Source organism: Neoarius graeffei, chromosome 2 (assembly GCF_027579695.1).
Source record: "Neoarius graeffei isolate fNeoGra1 chromosome 2, fNeoGra1.pri, whole genome shotgun sequence".
Lineage (NCBI taxonomy): Eukaryota > Metazoa > Chordata > Actinopteri > Siluriformes > Ariidae > Neoarius > Neoarius graeffei.
In genome coordinates, this window is record NC_083570.1 from 53195456 (window position 1) to 53211337 (window position 15882).

The 15882-nt window shown below is 42.0% G+C and overlaps 1 protein-coding gene across 1 annotated transcript in view; it reads right to left on the reverse strand.

The window, feature by feature from the left end:
- Positions 1-417: 417 nt before the first annotated feature.
- depdc7b (DEP domain containing 7, paralog b) overlaps positions 418-15882 on the reverse strand; it is a 33505-nt gene continuing 18040 nt past the window's right edge. The window contains 6 exon segments of the mRNA XM_060908272.1: positions 418-641; positions 1388-1463; positions 3030-3155; positions 6384-6526; positions 7323-7582; positions 7728-7914. Of these exon segments, the coding sequence (XP_060764255.1) occupies positions 418-641; positions 1388-1463; positions 3030-3155; positions 6384-6526; positions 7323-7582; positions 7728-7914 (1016 nt within the window).

A 15882-nucleotide genomic window follows, 5' to 3' on the forward strand; every position in this document is an offset into this window, starting at 1 on the left:
TTTGAATAGTGCAAGTCTGATTTTAAGCTTTTCACAAAAGGTAACGGTTAGATTATATAAAACCAGGATGACTACAATTAATTACCCTGTTTGTAAAGAGAAATATTTTCAAAAATTCTCACTTCAGCACTCTTCTTACCCAATAATTAACTTCAGACAAATATCTTGAAATAATGTCCGACTATCAACTGCATCAGTGGCTGAACAGAATTACAACAAAACATTAAGCTGTCAGGACTGTAAAGTGATTTAGGCATGTATACATTGCTGCAAAATTGGTTTATAGCAGTGTTTATTGGTGTTCGGTATACCATAATTGAAAAATAAATTTACCCACTTTCTCAAAATGTAGGAAAAAAAAAATTTAAAAACAACAAAATGGTAAAATCTACAAAATTAAGAAAAAGGGACAAATAATTACACTTCAGACAAGCTGATTGTGCTCAGTCTGGACCCAAAATACTGAGCAAAAATGTCAGGATGGCCTTTGTAGAACTGTGCCAGCAGTCTATTCTTCTCCTTCACGGAGTACTTTGTATTTTCATCGATATTCCTGAGCAGTACAAACAACTCCGTATTTGTCAGGTTTTTTACAGTGTCGTGGTACACGCTGCTTGAAATGTGCTGACAGAATGCAGGGCCTAGGAATAAAACAGATATAAAGCTATAAAGTTCAGTAAAACAATCACCAACTAGATTTAAAAAGAAAAAAGGCTGATCTCCATAGTCATAATTAAGCCTGTATTGATGCATCTTGTGATGAATAGTGATGCAAATTATTCAAATTGATGAAATTGTGATTTATCAGGCTGCGTGATCAGTTTTCCCCCTAACTGCAATTGTATTTAGATAGTACAGGGCAATGTACAGTGGGAATATGACTTCGGCGCGGTGGTGTAGTGGTTAGCACGGTCGCCTCACAGCAAGAAGGTTCCGGGTTCTAACCCAGCGGCCGGCGAGGGCCTTTCTGTGTGGAGTTTGCATGTTCTCCCCGTGTCTGCGTGGGTTTCCTCCGGGTGCTCCGGTTTCCCCCACAGTCCAAAGACATGCAGTTAGGTTGACGTGGGGTGGCCTTGGGCTGAGGTGCCCTTGAGCAAGGTACCGAACCCCTGACTGCTCCCTGGGCGCTCTGGGCTGCCCACTGCTCTGGGTGTGTGCGCGCACGCGCGTGTGTTCACTACTTTAGATGGGTTAAATGCAGAGGATGAATTTCACTGTGCTTGAAGTGTGCATGTGACAAATAAAGGTCTCTTCTTCTTCTGTTGTGTGATTGTACAAAAACAGAATCACACCAGCATTTTGGCTCAACTCAAGATTGCAATTCCAAGCAGCACCTAACCAATAAAAACATTTTTAAAATGAAAATTAAAATAAACGACTGACATACCTTGTGTGTTGGGGTCCTTCTTTTTCACAATGTCATCCAGTTTGTCACTGACCAGCCTGTGCAAAGAACCTGGGATCTAATAAGATCATTCAATTCACTACAATGACCATTTAAAAAAGGAGAAAAAGAAAAAAAAAGTAATCATGTATAAACACTAGACCTCTACCAAGTAGAGAATAAAACACTAGGGGACATGCCGTTATAGGAAAACAAATGATGCAGTGGTGTGGTGCAGTGGAGTTACTTTTACTACATGAAAATGATCAATTTCCAATAAGAGCACACACTGCAGCGAGTCATTCTCTTATACAAATTTTGCCAAGGATTACAATTATATTTATTAAAGAATGATGCATCATACTATTCATATTTCATGTGATGCATCGTGAAATTGTTTCTCTCCAAGTTAAAGCTAGACTGCCTTTCAGATTTTTCAAGTGTAGGTCATAAGAAGAATTTTCCCCCAACACCCAATTATTTTTGTTTAGTGGACCAAAAGCTACTGAATTTGAATCACAGACTTCCAGTTTTATTAAATTTTTTTTTAAATAGAACAATTAATGAATTTAGGGCCACATGGCCCTAAATTCTCTATTTTTTTCCTGCTTCACCATGACACAATACAAGATACCACGTCATGCATCATGTGGTGGGCTTTCCCCGTTCGTGCAAGGCATTGTGGGATACAAATTTGAAACCGGAGAGAACGGAGGATGCGAATGAAACATGAAAGACCGACTACAGTAATGGAAAGCAAGAAAAGACGTTATGTTGCGAATGAAAGGAAACAGGACCAAACGAATAAATATCGGCCATCAGCGAGCATCTCTGTGTGATCAGCTGTTCGTTTAGCGACAGAATGATGCAACTGTCAATGCACGGTCAAGGTAAACCTGTAGATGGCAGTAATGGAACACTGGGGATGCCAGCTGCTGTAAAACCCAAAAAATGAAGACAAAAGGTAAGCATGCGCACATGGACTTCCTCTGTCTGCGCAAAGCAATTTCATGCACATTATTTGCTCGGGAATCCCCTCAAATTAAATAATTTCCCAGCCACAGAATGGCCTGGGTTTTTTAAATTATTACAGAAATACATACATCACAAATTTCACCGATTTTATGAAATCGAAAGGCCGTCTACGTTTAAGACAAATTCTGCTCATCTTATTCCATTACTGAGAAACTAAAGCTCACAGTTCTGGAGGCTCTAAAGTTACAGCTTTATCTCCAAGCTACCAAACATTGATGCTGGAGATTCCTTCCAGAAATCTAAACAACCGTCTCCTCAAAACTTCAGCAACCACCATTTTGATTTGCTTATGTGGATTATCTGCACTGCAAATCCCTGTGGAACAGGGATCACTAAAAACAATGTATTAAAAACACACTGGAACCTGTGGTTTGTGTTCTAGCTGGAATTAGCATCAGAGCTGAAAACTGATCAACCCCTCACCTGTTAATCTGAATTCAGACAAAATTAGACCGCCACATCAATATTTATACTACATTTTCCATTCACAAATTCATTTTTCTGTTAGACTGCTTAAATAAATCCATAAGACCAGATAAAGGATGAATTTGTAACAGGCTGCATTTTTTTTAAATCAAGTAATCAATCATTAAAACCAAGTATTTAATACCTTGAAGATGTCCTCATAGTTATCCAGCATGAAGAGCAACATTAAGTCTACTTTGCCTTTTGAAAGGCTCTTGCTTTGTATTATGGCTCGACAAAACGCTTTCTTCACATGAATCCGATTCTCGTTCTGAAAAACAATGTATTGAAGTGCTTTTAACATGAAAGAAAATGACCATTCCTTCAAAAACAAAACTCAAAGCTTGAATAAAAGTTCTGATCCAAGTTCAGTGCTTAAATGAAAATCCCACTTAAGGGTCTTCATTTTACTTCCATTTTAGAATAATGAAAACGCTGACTGTATAAAAACCATGTATGAAATTACTCCGTGAGCAAAATGAAATCAAGTTAGTATTTTTTTCTTAAACATCTCAAACAGCTTCATGAGGGAACACCAAGAAAGGATTTATTTTATATTAAAAAAAAAAAAAAGCCACTGTAGCAATTCTGACGGGTGGGTGGAGCACAGAAGGATGGCAGGCCAGAACTGAGTTCAACAAAACTATTTTATTTTCCACTTTTCAGTGTACCGTATTTTTCGGACTATAAGTCGCACTTTTTTTCATGGTTCGGCTGGCCATGCGACTTATACTCCGGTGCGACGTATATATGTTTTTTTTTTTTTCACCGCAGAATAACTGGAGCTGATGCTGAGTCTGACGACAGCCATGCAGAAGAGGAAACGGCGCTTCATCTGCCGCTGGAGGCAGAGTTGTTCAGAAGCGACACCGAGGATGAGGAATTCAATGGATTTGCTGATTTGGAGTGAAATCATCAGCTTGATAAACTTGATTGACCTGTGTTTTATTATTAATGATAGGCCTATAGTTATTTAAATAAGTTATGTAGTGATTTTAGGCAGTGCTTAATTTGTGAAGTGGGAGGTCCCAGAACGCAGGAGGTGGGTGGGTCCGGCGACTCAAAAAAAAAAAAAAAAAAAAAGGGCGGGGGATGGTTTACTAACTTTACGCACATGCGCTTATTGTGTGTGTAAAATAATAATAATAATAATAATAATAATAGACATTATGATCTTAGAAAACGCTTTAGTGACAAACAGTTACAGACAGTAATATGTCGTGATATTATATTATAAAATATTAATTTTTATTAGTCTATATATTAAATTATATATTACATTTATCTTCTAAAATAACAGACTGTACTCATCACAACCGGTTTATTTCACCATTGGAGATCAGATCACACAAGACATGAGTTAAATGACTCATTTTAAGGATTTAAGTAGGGGATTTAAAAGCGTTTTTTTTTTTTTTTTCACTAGACGGTTGTTTTTACTACCGTACCTGTCTTTGGAGATGATATACCTATAGCCTACTTGACCTCTGATTTGATGAAATAAAATTCGACAAAAATGAAGAATGACACTCCTCGATGATGACTACAGCTTTAATAACACAGATGAAAGAGCCATGGGGCGATAATAAGCCCTACCGGTAAAAATATTCTAAAAGCAAACTGATTAATGCATCAGTAATAGGCTACTAATATTAGTTATAATAATAATAATAATATAGGCTATTAGTAATAACGATAGTGATAGTATTAAAGATAGTAGTAGATATTTAAAATAATCAGACTAGGCTACTTACAGGGCAAAGGGCGCGTTATCACTGCTCAGCTGTTCGTTTATTAAATAAACAATGCAGTCGCGCAGTAACCACGCGCCGCTTATCAGATAGAATCACAGATTCCATGGATAGAATAACCCTTCAAAAAAGTGTGACTTATAGTCCGGTGCGACGTATATATATGTTTTTTTCGTCTTCATAATGCATTTTTTGGCTGATGCGACTTAAACTCCGGAGCGACGTATAGTCCGGAAAATACGGTACTTATTTTCCACTCTCCCAGCCACACACGCATGCGCACACACAAGGCGTCTGGTTGGGGAGAGAGCTCCCTTCCTCTGCCCTCTCTCTCCTTGTATAGGGCGCGGTCACTGGGGAAGACACCCAAAACACACGTTAACTGACATCAGGTGCAGTGATTCTGCCACTTACCTTCCCTGACTCCGCCCTCCGGTCACAAACCAACGCTTGACCACGCCCCCGCTGCCACAGCCACTTTCTGGGCTCTTCAACTACATTTTATATCAACACTAATTACAAGTTCTCCAAACAAGTAAACACTCCATTTCTAATGAAATGGAAATTAGACTCTGAAATAAAAGCACAGCCGATATAGGAACATTAAATTCATCATTTACATTAGTCTTAAACGCCTTTCAACCACATACCTACATTAATGTCCAAGACAAGGATGCATTTACTCACTGTTGAGAAGCCAAATGTTTGACTGGTGGTGGACATTTCTGAAAAGCACCTTTAGTATGAAGTGTGCTAATCATATGTTTGGCGTTAAATAAACTTGACACTGATCCAAGATATCAGTTGTTTGCATGTTAATATTAATGAATCTTAAAAGGTATACTGACTTTCAGATCTCAAATTTCGTCCATAAAAAGAAATTTCCCCCAACACCCAATTATTATTATTATTTTTTTTTAAGTGTACCAAAAGCTACTGAATTTGAATCATAGACTTCCGATTTTATTACTTTTTCCCCTCCTAAAAGAACAATTAATTAAATTCCTAGCCCCTTGACCCTAAATCCTCTGCCATTTTTTCCTTGCCTCACATCAAGGTACTATGTCATACATGACATGGTGGGGTTTCCCCGTTTGCACAACACATTGTGGGATACAAATTTGAAAGAACAATGGCGGATGTGAGTGTGTGAATGAAACGTGGAAGACCGACTACAGTAATGGAAAGCAAGAAGAAAAAACGCTGTATTGCAAAGGAGAGGAAACACAGGACCAAACTAATAAATATCAGCAGTCAGCGAGCACCTCGGTGTGAGCAGCTGTTTGTTTAGTGACAGTGCACGGTCAAGGTAAACCTGTAGATGGCAGTAATGCAACACTGGAAGCCAGCTGCTGTAAAACCTGAAAGGTGAAGACGACGATGACAACGGTTCAGGTAAGAGTGCGCATGCGCACACGGACTTCCTTTGTCTGCTTGACTGCATGAAGCGAGTGATTTCATGCACATTATTTGCTTGGGAATCCCCTCAAATTAAATAACTTCCTAGTCACAGAACGGCCTGGTTAAAAAAAAAAAAAGTTACAGAAATAAACATATATAACAATGGCCAAATTTTAGAGGGAACTAAACTTCACCGATTTTATGAAACCGGAAGGCCGTCTCACTTTACGTGTTATTGTAGTACCTGAGAGTTACGTGTACATTAATAAAGCCAATCAGTATTAATCCAGGTATGATGCATGTAAAGATGAAATGCAGACCTTTCTCCATTTATAGACATACCCTACCCCTTTATGAAGACGGATCTGTTGTGGGTCTGCAGCCAGCGACATGAAGTTCAGCAACCTGTACAGCTCCTCTCTAGTAGCCACAGGAAGCAACTTCAGACACAGCTGTAACACCTCCAGAGCCACGTCGAACTTCCCGTTCACTGCCAACAAACCAGAGATGCAAAATGCACCAGTGAATATCCATCCAATGCATTCAATACATGGGGAAGATTCAACTCCTTTCAAGAGAAGTGTAATGGGAGCTCTTGTTGAGTTCCTTCAATTTCATTTACTGTACAGGTATACATGTTTACTCAAAGTAGAGTTACATACATTAGGTTAACAATGCTCATTGTTCATATACACAAATCAGAAGCCTATTTCACTCTAAACTGTAATGCAACATATACACACTGTTTTTGTATAGTAACTAGGGATGTGCATCTCCATCGCTGAAGCTAGGATACACTGATCCAATATTTAAAAAAAAAAATGCATAAAGCAACTCCTAATGCCATACAATTCAATGCAAAAAAAAAAAAAGGGTAGCTCTTCCTCATTCATAATCTGTGACCCCATCTAGACGTCAACTCTTGTAAAACTCGGCTTGAATTGGCCACCGACAGCAACTGAAAAAAACGCATTTTTAAATATTCAGTTACTGGACACATTTCTAAATAATTAAGGCAGAAGGCCTCTCAGAATATTAATAAACTGGATTAATTATTTTAAAGATGTTAGGATTCGTCCATCTTGAGTTTATCCCCAACTGTACCTATTGCATGGTTTTTTTAATCAGGGCAATCACATTGAACTTTTATATCTGTGCACCAGTGCAAATCAGTGAATCTTACCATCTGTAGTAACAATTTGCAAATAATGGGGACAACCATAAAAATAACTCGCTCATTACTTCCTCACTGTTCATGGTGATGGTGTTTTGTAGTCCTAACTTACCCAAAAGCTCAGTAATCTGTATGCAGACATCATTCAGTCCACTAGGGAGAAGAGGCTGGAAACTGGACTGTCCATAATGTTTAGACAGAATTTCAAACAGTAGAGTTTTGCATTGCTGGATGCCTGTGGGGCTCCACTGTCCATGTTCATCACCCTCATCATCCAGTGAAAACTTCGGGAGCTCTTTGCTCACCTCTACCACTTGCTGGTCTGGCAGAAAGTCCATCAGCTCTAATGCTGCCAACAGCCACTCATCATTTCTTCGGGGAGGGGGGGGAAGGATTTTCTACTATAAATATTTTGTGTTGTGTGTAAACACAAGTATGGCAATCACACCATTTATGACAAACAAGTTACTTCAATTTGTCATTTTAATGTTATTTAGTGAAAGCAATTTTAACTCACTGTGATTCCTTAAAAGCCTTCAGTATTTCTCGATCCAGGTAGTGACTGGTGTAGAGAATGTCCGGTTCATTATTGTTGGCAGCCAATAGGGGACACACTCCACAGTCCAACAGTCCGTCCAGCAGAGGGAGCTCAATCAACTTCAGCAGACGTTGAACAGTCTGCTCCTGCCACACCTTACTGACCACTGCATGAGAGCCAGAGAGCTAAAATTCTACTTGGGGAACACCTTCCTGTGGAGCCTCCCCAAAGGTCATGGTGATTTTTCTGCCCTGCTCTGTATTCCCCAAACTCAAAAATGTTCTAGGAAAAGACTATGCTGTTTTACTGGCCAAGGGAGGATGTACGGTACAAAAGTATTAAATGCAGGGGTGCCAATAACTGTGGTACACTTGTTAAAAATTCAGGGCTTTTTCTCTGAAAAACTACTAGTACATCTCGATTAGAATATCATGAAAATGTTCATGATTTTCCAGCAGTTATTGAAGGGAGTGGAAATGTATTGTAGACTCATTTCATGCAAAAATATTTCAATCCAGTTCTCCCCTCCACCAAGTTTATGGCTTTTTTTTTGGGGGGTGGGGGGGGTGGGGGGTGTTGTCACCTGCAGGACCCCTCTCTACAACTCTTATTACAGGGCATTTAGACCAGTTAAAAGGAGTCATATTTAAGGCTTCACGTTTATTTTAGAACAATAATTAGAACTCTTTTTATCCAAGTTGGATCAAAAAGTCACTGATCCTGTGCTGAAGGGATGCGGTTTCAGCAGGAGAGCTGGTCGTGTTCTATTCAGGCAGGGATTTTGATTTCAAAGGTGGTGGGGGGACAAAGTACAGGCACAATTCCTCAAAATGGCTTAAAGGAGATACACAGAGCCATGGCCTCACTTTGTTTATAAATGCCTTGAGACCTCAAGAATGGCACAGGAATATAGTTAAGCGTTAACAATAAATCTAGTATAGTAATTTTTACGATTAAAATGATTCATATAGGTAGCGGTCTGAGTGAATGACCTTAACATCTGTGACGTCACAGCAGGAAGTCCATCAGTCTCATCTCCATTTCTGCTATACTAAAACACAGAGCTAACTACAACTTTGATCCTCCATTTTGAGCTAACTTATCGCCATGCCACGTAGATGTGTTGCCGGCCAGTGCAGCAACACGACAGAAGGTGGATTTATGTTGCATTCATGGCCCAAGAATGTTCAAACTGCAAAGACTTGGACGCATTTTGTAAGAAATTCATGGGCACATTTTACTGATTACTCTGATCTGTTGAGTAGCGTTGGATACAAGCCCATATTGAAAGAGGGTGCAGTACCAACAATTAAAAAGAAAACGAAAACTACAAGAAAAGGAAAGCAAGTTCAGTTGCACCAGTTCTCCTGGAGTGTGAGCTGAGCAGTAATGGCGGAGTACTCCGTATGGAGAAAATGGAGAATGAATAGCCCAGTTGTCAGATTTCTCTGCTGGATATGCTTGCCTCAGCAGCAATATCTCACCCTTACGTGGAAGAAGCGAATGAACTGAAGGTCAGATTGTTTCGAAACAATCAGCCACAAGATCGGCCTTCAAGAAGCAAGAACACAGACAGGCGAGATGCGACTCATTTGGTTACATAACACTCGTTTACCTGCATTTAGATTAATACATGTAACTTGTATTGTGTATTTAAGTTACGGGTACAAGATTATTTAATTTGCTTCAGAATGTGATTGTCTCAGTTTATCTGATTATTTAATTAGCCTTTTACGTTTTATCAGTGAAAATGCATGCATGTACATGTATGTTGCACAAGTTATAACACCTATCCTGGTTTAATGAGGGTCACAAGAGACTGCCAGTTTAATTCCATCCAATTCTCTAGACAGCTTTGTTCTCTGGCTTTATTTCGTAAGGTGGGGGCCTCCGTGGCCGACGTGTTACTATCGGATTCACTTTTCGATGGTTCAAACTGATACGGTTCTACATATATAGCAATAGAATGTACACACACTCCAATTTCAGGACCATCACAGTCAGATGTATTACTATCTGAGGAATCCGAAGAATCTCCAATAAATCCAAATGAAGAGGCCATTGCAGCCACTCTCACCTGCCGAGTCTGGCAGCTATAGACCAAAGCCAAAGACCTCGGCCTTATAACCAGTTACCACTGTGACGTCACTCACTCAGGGCTGGCTGGCTCAGCGGGGCAGCTCGAATGCCAACTTTGCAGTTGAGTTTAACTCCTATATATTTTTTACTCCCATTTATGCAGCATACAAGAGTCAAGGATGGAGATACTATCCACTCAAATGTATTTAAAAATAAAAAGGTTCTGAGTATCTCCTTTAAGTTTTTCAGACATCCCTACTTGAGGTCCATCTGCTATACTCCAGTCTCTTGCAAAAGACATCTTGATCTCAATTAAATAACCTGATTAAATAAAAGTTGTATATAAATGAGGGAACATCTTGGAAGAAAGTTCATCCCTCCAGTACAATTCCACAGACTTGGCAAGGAGCACTGAAGATATTCTGGAGACTCATGACAGCCTCACTAAGACTTCATTTTGGTTTTAATTTGTCATCCCTCTGTACCACAACCTGTCATACCTTATTGCTAGATTCTCTAATCTGTAATTCGCTCACCTCCACTGCCCATCATTACTTTGATTTGTGTTGAGTGAAGCACAGTAATGGACTGTGCTCATTTGAAATAACGTTTAAAAAAAAAAGGTCACTTTATATGGCTAGCTAACTTGATATATTCCAACATAATGTTAGCTAACTTAGGGGTGTCTGAAGACTTTTTTTTTTTGGGGGGGGGGGGGGGGGGAAATCGCCTGTCCTCCATCTTTTCCACTCGGGTTTTTTTTGCCATCACTAACTATTGTTTGAATTGAATCATTTTTGAGCGCATGAGAGGAGAGCACAGCTTAAAGTGCTGGTCTTACAAAAATTATCATTACAGAATCCCAGGTTTTGTGTGAGATATGCTCAAAAAGGTTGTAAAGTCTCGTCTCGTCGTCTTCTGCTTATCCAGGGCCGGGTCGCGGAAGCAGCAGTCTCAGCATGGAAGCCCAAACTTCCCTTTCCCCAGACACCTCAGCCAGCTCCTCGGGAAGAACACCAAGGCGTTCCCAGGCCAGCCGAGAGACATAGTCCCTCCAGCGTGTCCTGGGTCTTCCCCGGGGCCTCCTCCCGGGGGGACATGCCTGGAACACCTCCCCAGGGAGGCGTCCAGTAGGCATCCAAAAGAGATGCCCGAGCCACCTCAGCTGATTCCTCTTAATGTGGAGGAGCAGCGGCTCTACTCCGAGCTCCTCCCGAGTGACTGTGCTTCTCACCCTAAGGGAGCGCCCAGCCACCCTGCGAAGGAAACTCATTTCGGCCGCTTGTATCCATGATCTTGTTCTTTCTGTCATTACCCAAAGCTCATGACCATAGGTGAGAGTCGGAACGTAGATCGACCGGTAAATCGAGAGCTTCGCCTTTTGGCTCAGCTCCTTCACCACGACGGACCGGTAAAGCGACCGCATCACTGCGGAGGCTGCACCAATCCGCCTGTCAATCTCACGCTCTATCCTTCCCTCACTCGTGAACAAGATCCCGAGATACTTAAACTCCTCCACTTGAGGCAGGACTTCTCCACCAACCTGGAGAGGGCAAGCCACCCTTTTCCGGTCAAGAACCATGGCCTCTGACTTGGAGGTGCTGATTCTCATCCCAGCCGCTTCACACTCGACTGCAAACCGCCAAAACCCTTATGGATGAAATAAAATCAAGGACTGTGACGTCGCCTGGTATGGCACAGCCAGGGCCCCACCCTGGAGCCAGGCCCGGGGTTGGGGCTCATATGTGAGCGCTTGGTGGCCGGGCCTTTGCCCACGGGGCCCGGCCGGGCTCAGCCCGAAGCGGTGATGTGGGCCTGACCTCCTGTGGGTTCACCACCCACAGAGGTAGCCATAGGGAGCTGGTGCAGTGTGGATTGGGCAGCAGTCGAAGGCAGGGGCCTCGACGACCTGATCCCCGAACACAGCGGTTGTAAAGTTTATGGATTTAAAAAAAAAAAATTATATAAACACATTTTTCGTGTTTGAATTCCATTCCAAAAATCACAAATCTTGTCCGCCATTAGATCGCAGTGATTCATAGGTCAGTGGCACTACATTTGTAACGTCATATGCACCACTGCCTTCTTTTGTGTCCACACTAACTATACTATTCTCTGCAATGGTGTGCGTTCTTGATGGTAATTCTTTTGAAAGAGATGACAAAAGCTACAAGGGAATGGTACACGTCAATTATATTTTATAATTTTATTTTAGGTGCCTATAGTAGGGAATATTGAGTGCTGTTTTATGCCCCGGTCCCACAACATCGATATTTATACCTATACCTGAATTTAGTTCCAGTCTGGAGCAGTCACACCACAATTTATAATCAACTATTGGTCGCTGGTTTTCACAGGAAAATGTAGCAGTTGTATGCTGTTTGTGCACACAGCAGCATACAATGGCTGACAGTGAGGAAGAGGCTTTTGATGCTCATTTTGCACAGAAGGCAAAGCTGAAAGAAGAAAATCTGGGTGCATGAAATCCTGCAGCACACAGATGACTGTTAATCTCAGACTCCTGGCGCTCCCGCATGTAACACTCACTTGGATAGTCAGTGGCATGAGACACATAGCTATACACTGTACATCAGGCACACGCCTGATTAGTGTGCTAATAAATGAACCTTTAACAGAAACAGGTAGCCTCAACTGTGGTCGTGGTTTTATCCTGTTTACGGTGGGCGTTCCCACCACGAAAGAGAAGCCAATCGAATCCGAAAGAGTGAAAGTGATCGTGCCGTTACCCTATGAATATTCTTTTGTGAATGCGCAAGTGGGCACTCAGCACTCCAACTCAGGTGTGAGTAAAGTGACAAGTTTTATGTTTCCTCTAATTTAGGTAATTAAAAAAAAAAATTATAAAAAAAAATAGGCAGTGGGCACATAGGAAAGTATATCAGACATGAGACCTCATACTTCAAATCTTTTCTTACATGATCCACAGATAGTATTTGTGGCAAAGTGTGTGTAGCTGTGCACTAAAATCTCAGTTTTAGATCTCCATTTTAATCTCATGCAGCCACACAGACACCAATCATACCCACTCTACTGCTGATCTTCCATACATCTTCCTTTTTGTCTGCATCCTTGTACAGCTTGTGCTTTTTGTCATAAAGCATGGGATTCTTTGACACTTCTACAATCAGCTGCTCCATTTATGCAACAAGGATGTACAAAGATCTCATATCATCTCTAGCCGCTTTATCCTGTTCTACAGGGTCGCAGGCAAGCCTATCCCAGCTGACTACTGGCGAAAGGCGGGGTACACCCTGGACAAGTCGCCAGGTCATCACAGGGCTGACACAGACAACCATTCACACTCTCATTCACACCTACGGTCAATTTAGAGTCACCAGTTAACCTAACCTGCATGTCTTTGGACTGTGGGGGAAACCGGAGCACCCGGAGGAAACCCACGCGGACACGGGGAGAACATGCAAACTCCACACAGAAAGGCCCTCGCCAGCCACGGGGCTCGAACCCGGACCTTCTTGCTGTGAGGCGACAGCGCTAACCACTACACCACCGTGCCGCCCATGTACAAAGATGTTCAGGAAAAATAGCACATGCTCAGACGTAGTCACATGTAAACAATTACCTGATTGGTCAGATGTTTTATTGGATCAGGTTCAGGTCTGGGGGGCGCTCCAGAAGCAAGCTCACTGATCCTGATAAACCCAGGCCTGGGCTACAGGCATTGATATCAGTCTGGTGTGACCATCCACAAACTGCAGGGGGCTGATTTATAGTTACCGGTATTGTGGGACCAGGTCTTTAGGCACACCAGATCCATTACATTCTTAGGAATGCAATGGATTTGAAGTCAGATTAAATAAAGGAAATAAAAAAAAAAAGAACCTGTATATGTACCTGCTGAAATGGTTATTGGAGAATCAACCATAGTTTTAAAATGTAGTCACCCAGTTGCTCTGATTGACTTTGTGGCAGCGGGGGCGTGGTCAAGCGGCAGTCTGTGACCGGAGGGCGGAGTCAGGGAAGGTAAGTGGCAGAATCACTGCACCTGATGTTGATTAACGTGCATGTGTGTGTCTTCCCCAGTGACCGCGCCCTATTTAAGGAGGGAGCGAGAGCAGAGGAGAGCTCTCTCCCCAACCAGACACCTGATGTGTGTGCGCGCATGTCTGTGTGTATATGAGAGACCACTGAAAAGTGTAAAAATAAAGAGTTACGAAATTCAGTTCTGGCCTGCCATCTTCTGTGCTCCTCCCACTCCTACAAACTGCCACAGACTTGTATTCGTGTTTCCTTTTCTTTTACTTTACATTGCAGCTTTTTAATTTTAGACCACAGAGCTTTCTTAGGGCGGCACGGTGGTGTAGTGGTTAGCGCTGTCGCCTCACAGCAAGAAGGTCCTGGGTTCGAGCCCCGGGGCCGATGAGGGCCTTTCTGTGCGGAGTTTGCATGTTCTCCCCATGTCCGCGTGGGTTTCCTCCGGGTGCTCTGGTTTCCCCCACAGTCCAAAGACATGCAGGTTAGGTTAACTGGTGACTCTAAATTGAGCGTAGGTGTGAATGTGAGTGTGAATGGTTGTCTGTGTCTATGTGTCAGCCCTGTGATGACCTGGCGACTTGTCCAGGGTGTACCCCGCCTTTCGCCCATAGTCAGCTGGGATAGGCTCCAGCTTGCCTGCGACCCTGTAGAAGGATAAAGCGGCTAGAGATAATGAGATGAGATGAGAGCTTTCTTAACTGCCTAACTCTGAAATCAGATCTCGCACTATAAATTAGAGGAAAGAGGTGTACTTGACAACGGTGGTCTTGTAAAGTCTGGAGTGAGAGTTGCAAAAATACTTGGAGTTGTAAAAATTTTACAGCTGCAGAGATAGTGATTTTAGTCAAAGTCAATAACAGTAAGTGCACGCTGGGACCCCCCCCACACACACCTAACGTAGCACAAAATAGAAAGGGTTTATATGGTCCAAATTGGTACTGTTAAAACTACAACCTTTTCTGGTTCCATGAGCAACTTAATTTTGGAGGTTAGGGGAAACACTGCAATCATTCTTCTATTCTAATAATTGTGGACTACAGCACAAAACTTAAAATGATAATTTAATTTCAAGTTTGAGTAAAACAGTATAAATACTGTGCATCTCTCAGTCTAGTTCAGCACATGCAAGCACAATCATGGGGAAGACTGCTGACTTGACAGTTGTCCAGAAGACAATCAAACACCCTCCACAAGGAGGGTAAGTCACAGAAAATCACTGCTGAAAAAGGTGCACAAGCAACAAGGAGGACTTCAGCCTTGAGAGGATTGTCAAGAACTTCAGAGAGCTTCACAAGGAGTGGACGGATGCTGGCATCAGTGCATCAAGAGCCACCATGCACAGACATCTCCAGGAAAGGGACTACAACTGTCACATTCCTAATATCAAGCCACTCCTGAACCAGAGATGTCAGAAGTGTCTTATCTGGGCTAAGGAGAGAAAGAACTGGACTGTTTCTCAGTGGTCCAAAGTCCTCTTTTCAGATGAAAGTCAATTTTGCATTTAATTTGGAAATCAAGGTCCAGAAGTTTGGAAGAAGAGTGGAGAGGCACAGAATCCAAGGTGTTTGAAGTCCAGTGTGAAGTTTCCACAGTCTGTGATGATTTGGGGTGCCATGTCATCTGCTGGTATCAGTCCACTGTGTTTTATCGAGTCCAAAGTCAACACAGCTGTAAACCAGGAGATTTTAGAGCACTTCATGCTTCCATCTGCTGACAAGTAGGGTTGGGCGGTATCCAAATTTTGATACCTTTAAACTGTCTGTGTTTTCCCGGGGTATACGGTATTACCGAGAAAAAAATATTTTGTTTCGGCCTACTGTGTAACGTGCGCCTATACCGGCGGACCTTGTCCAGACCTGCGCCTATGCCTCAAATGTACTATTTAAAAGCAGCATAGCGAATTGTGTGCATTGTGGTATGGATTAAGCAGCAAAGCGAATTTTGTGCATTGATGAATGGATTAAGAGATATTTCAAAGCATCACGCAACTCTTCCTTCATCTTGAAAATAGCATTCAACTGTCGTTTACACGTCTGCGTTG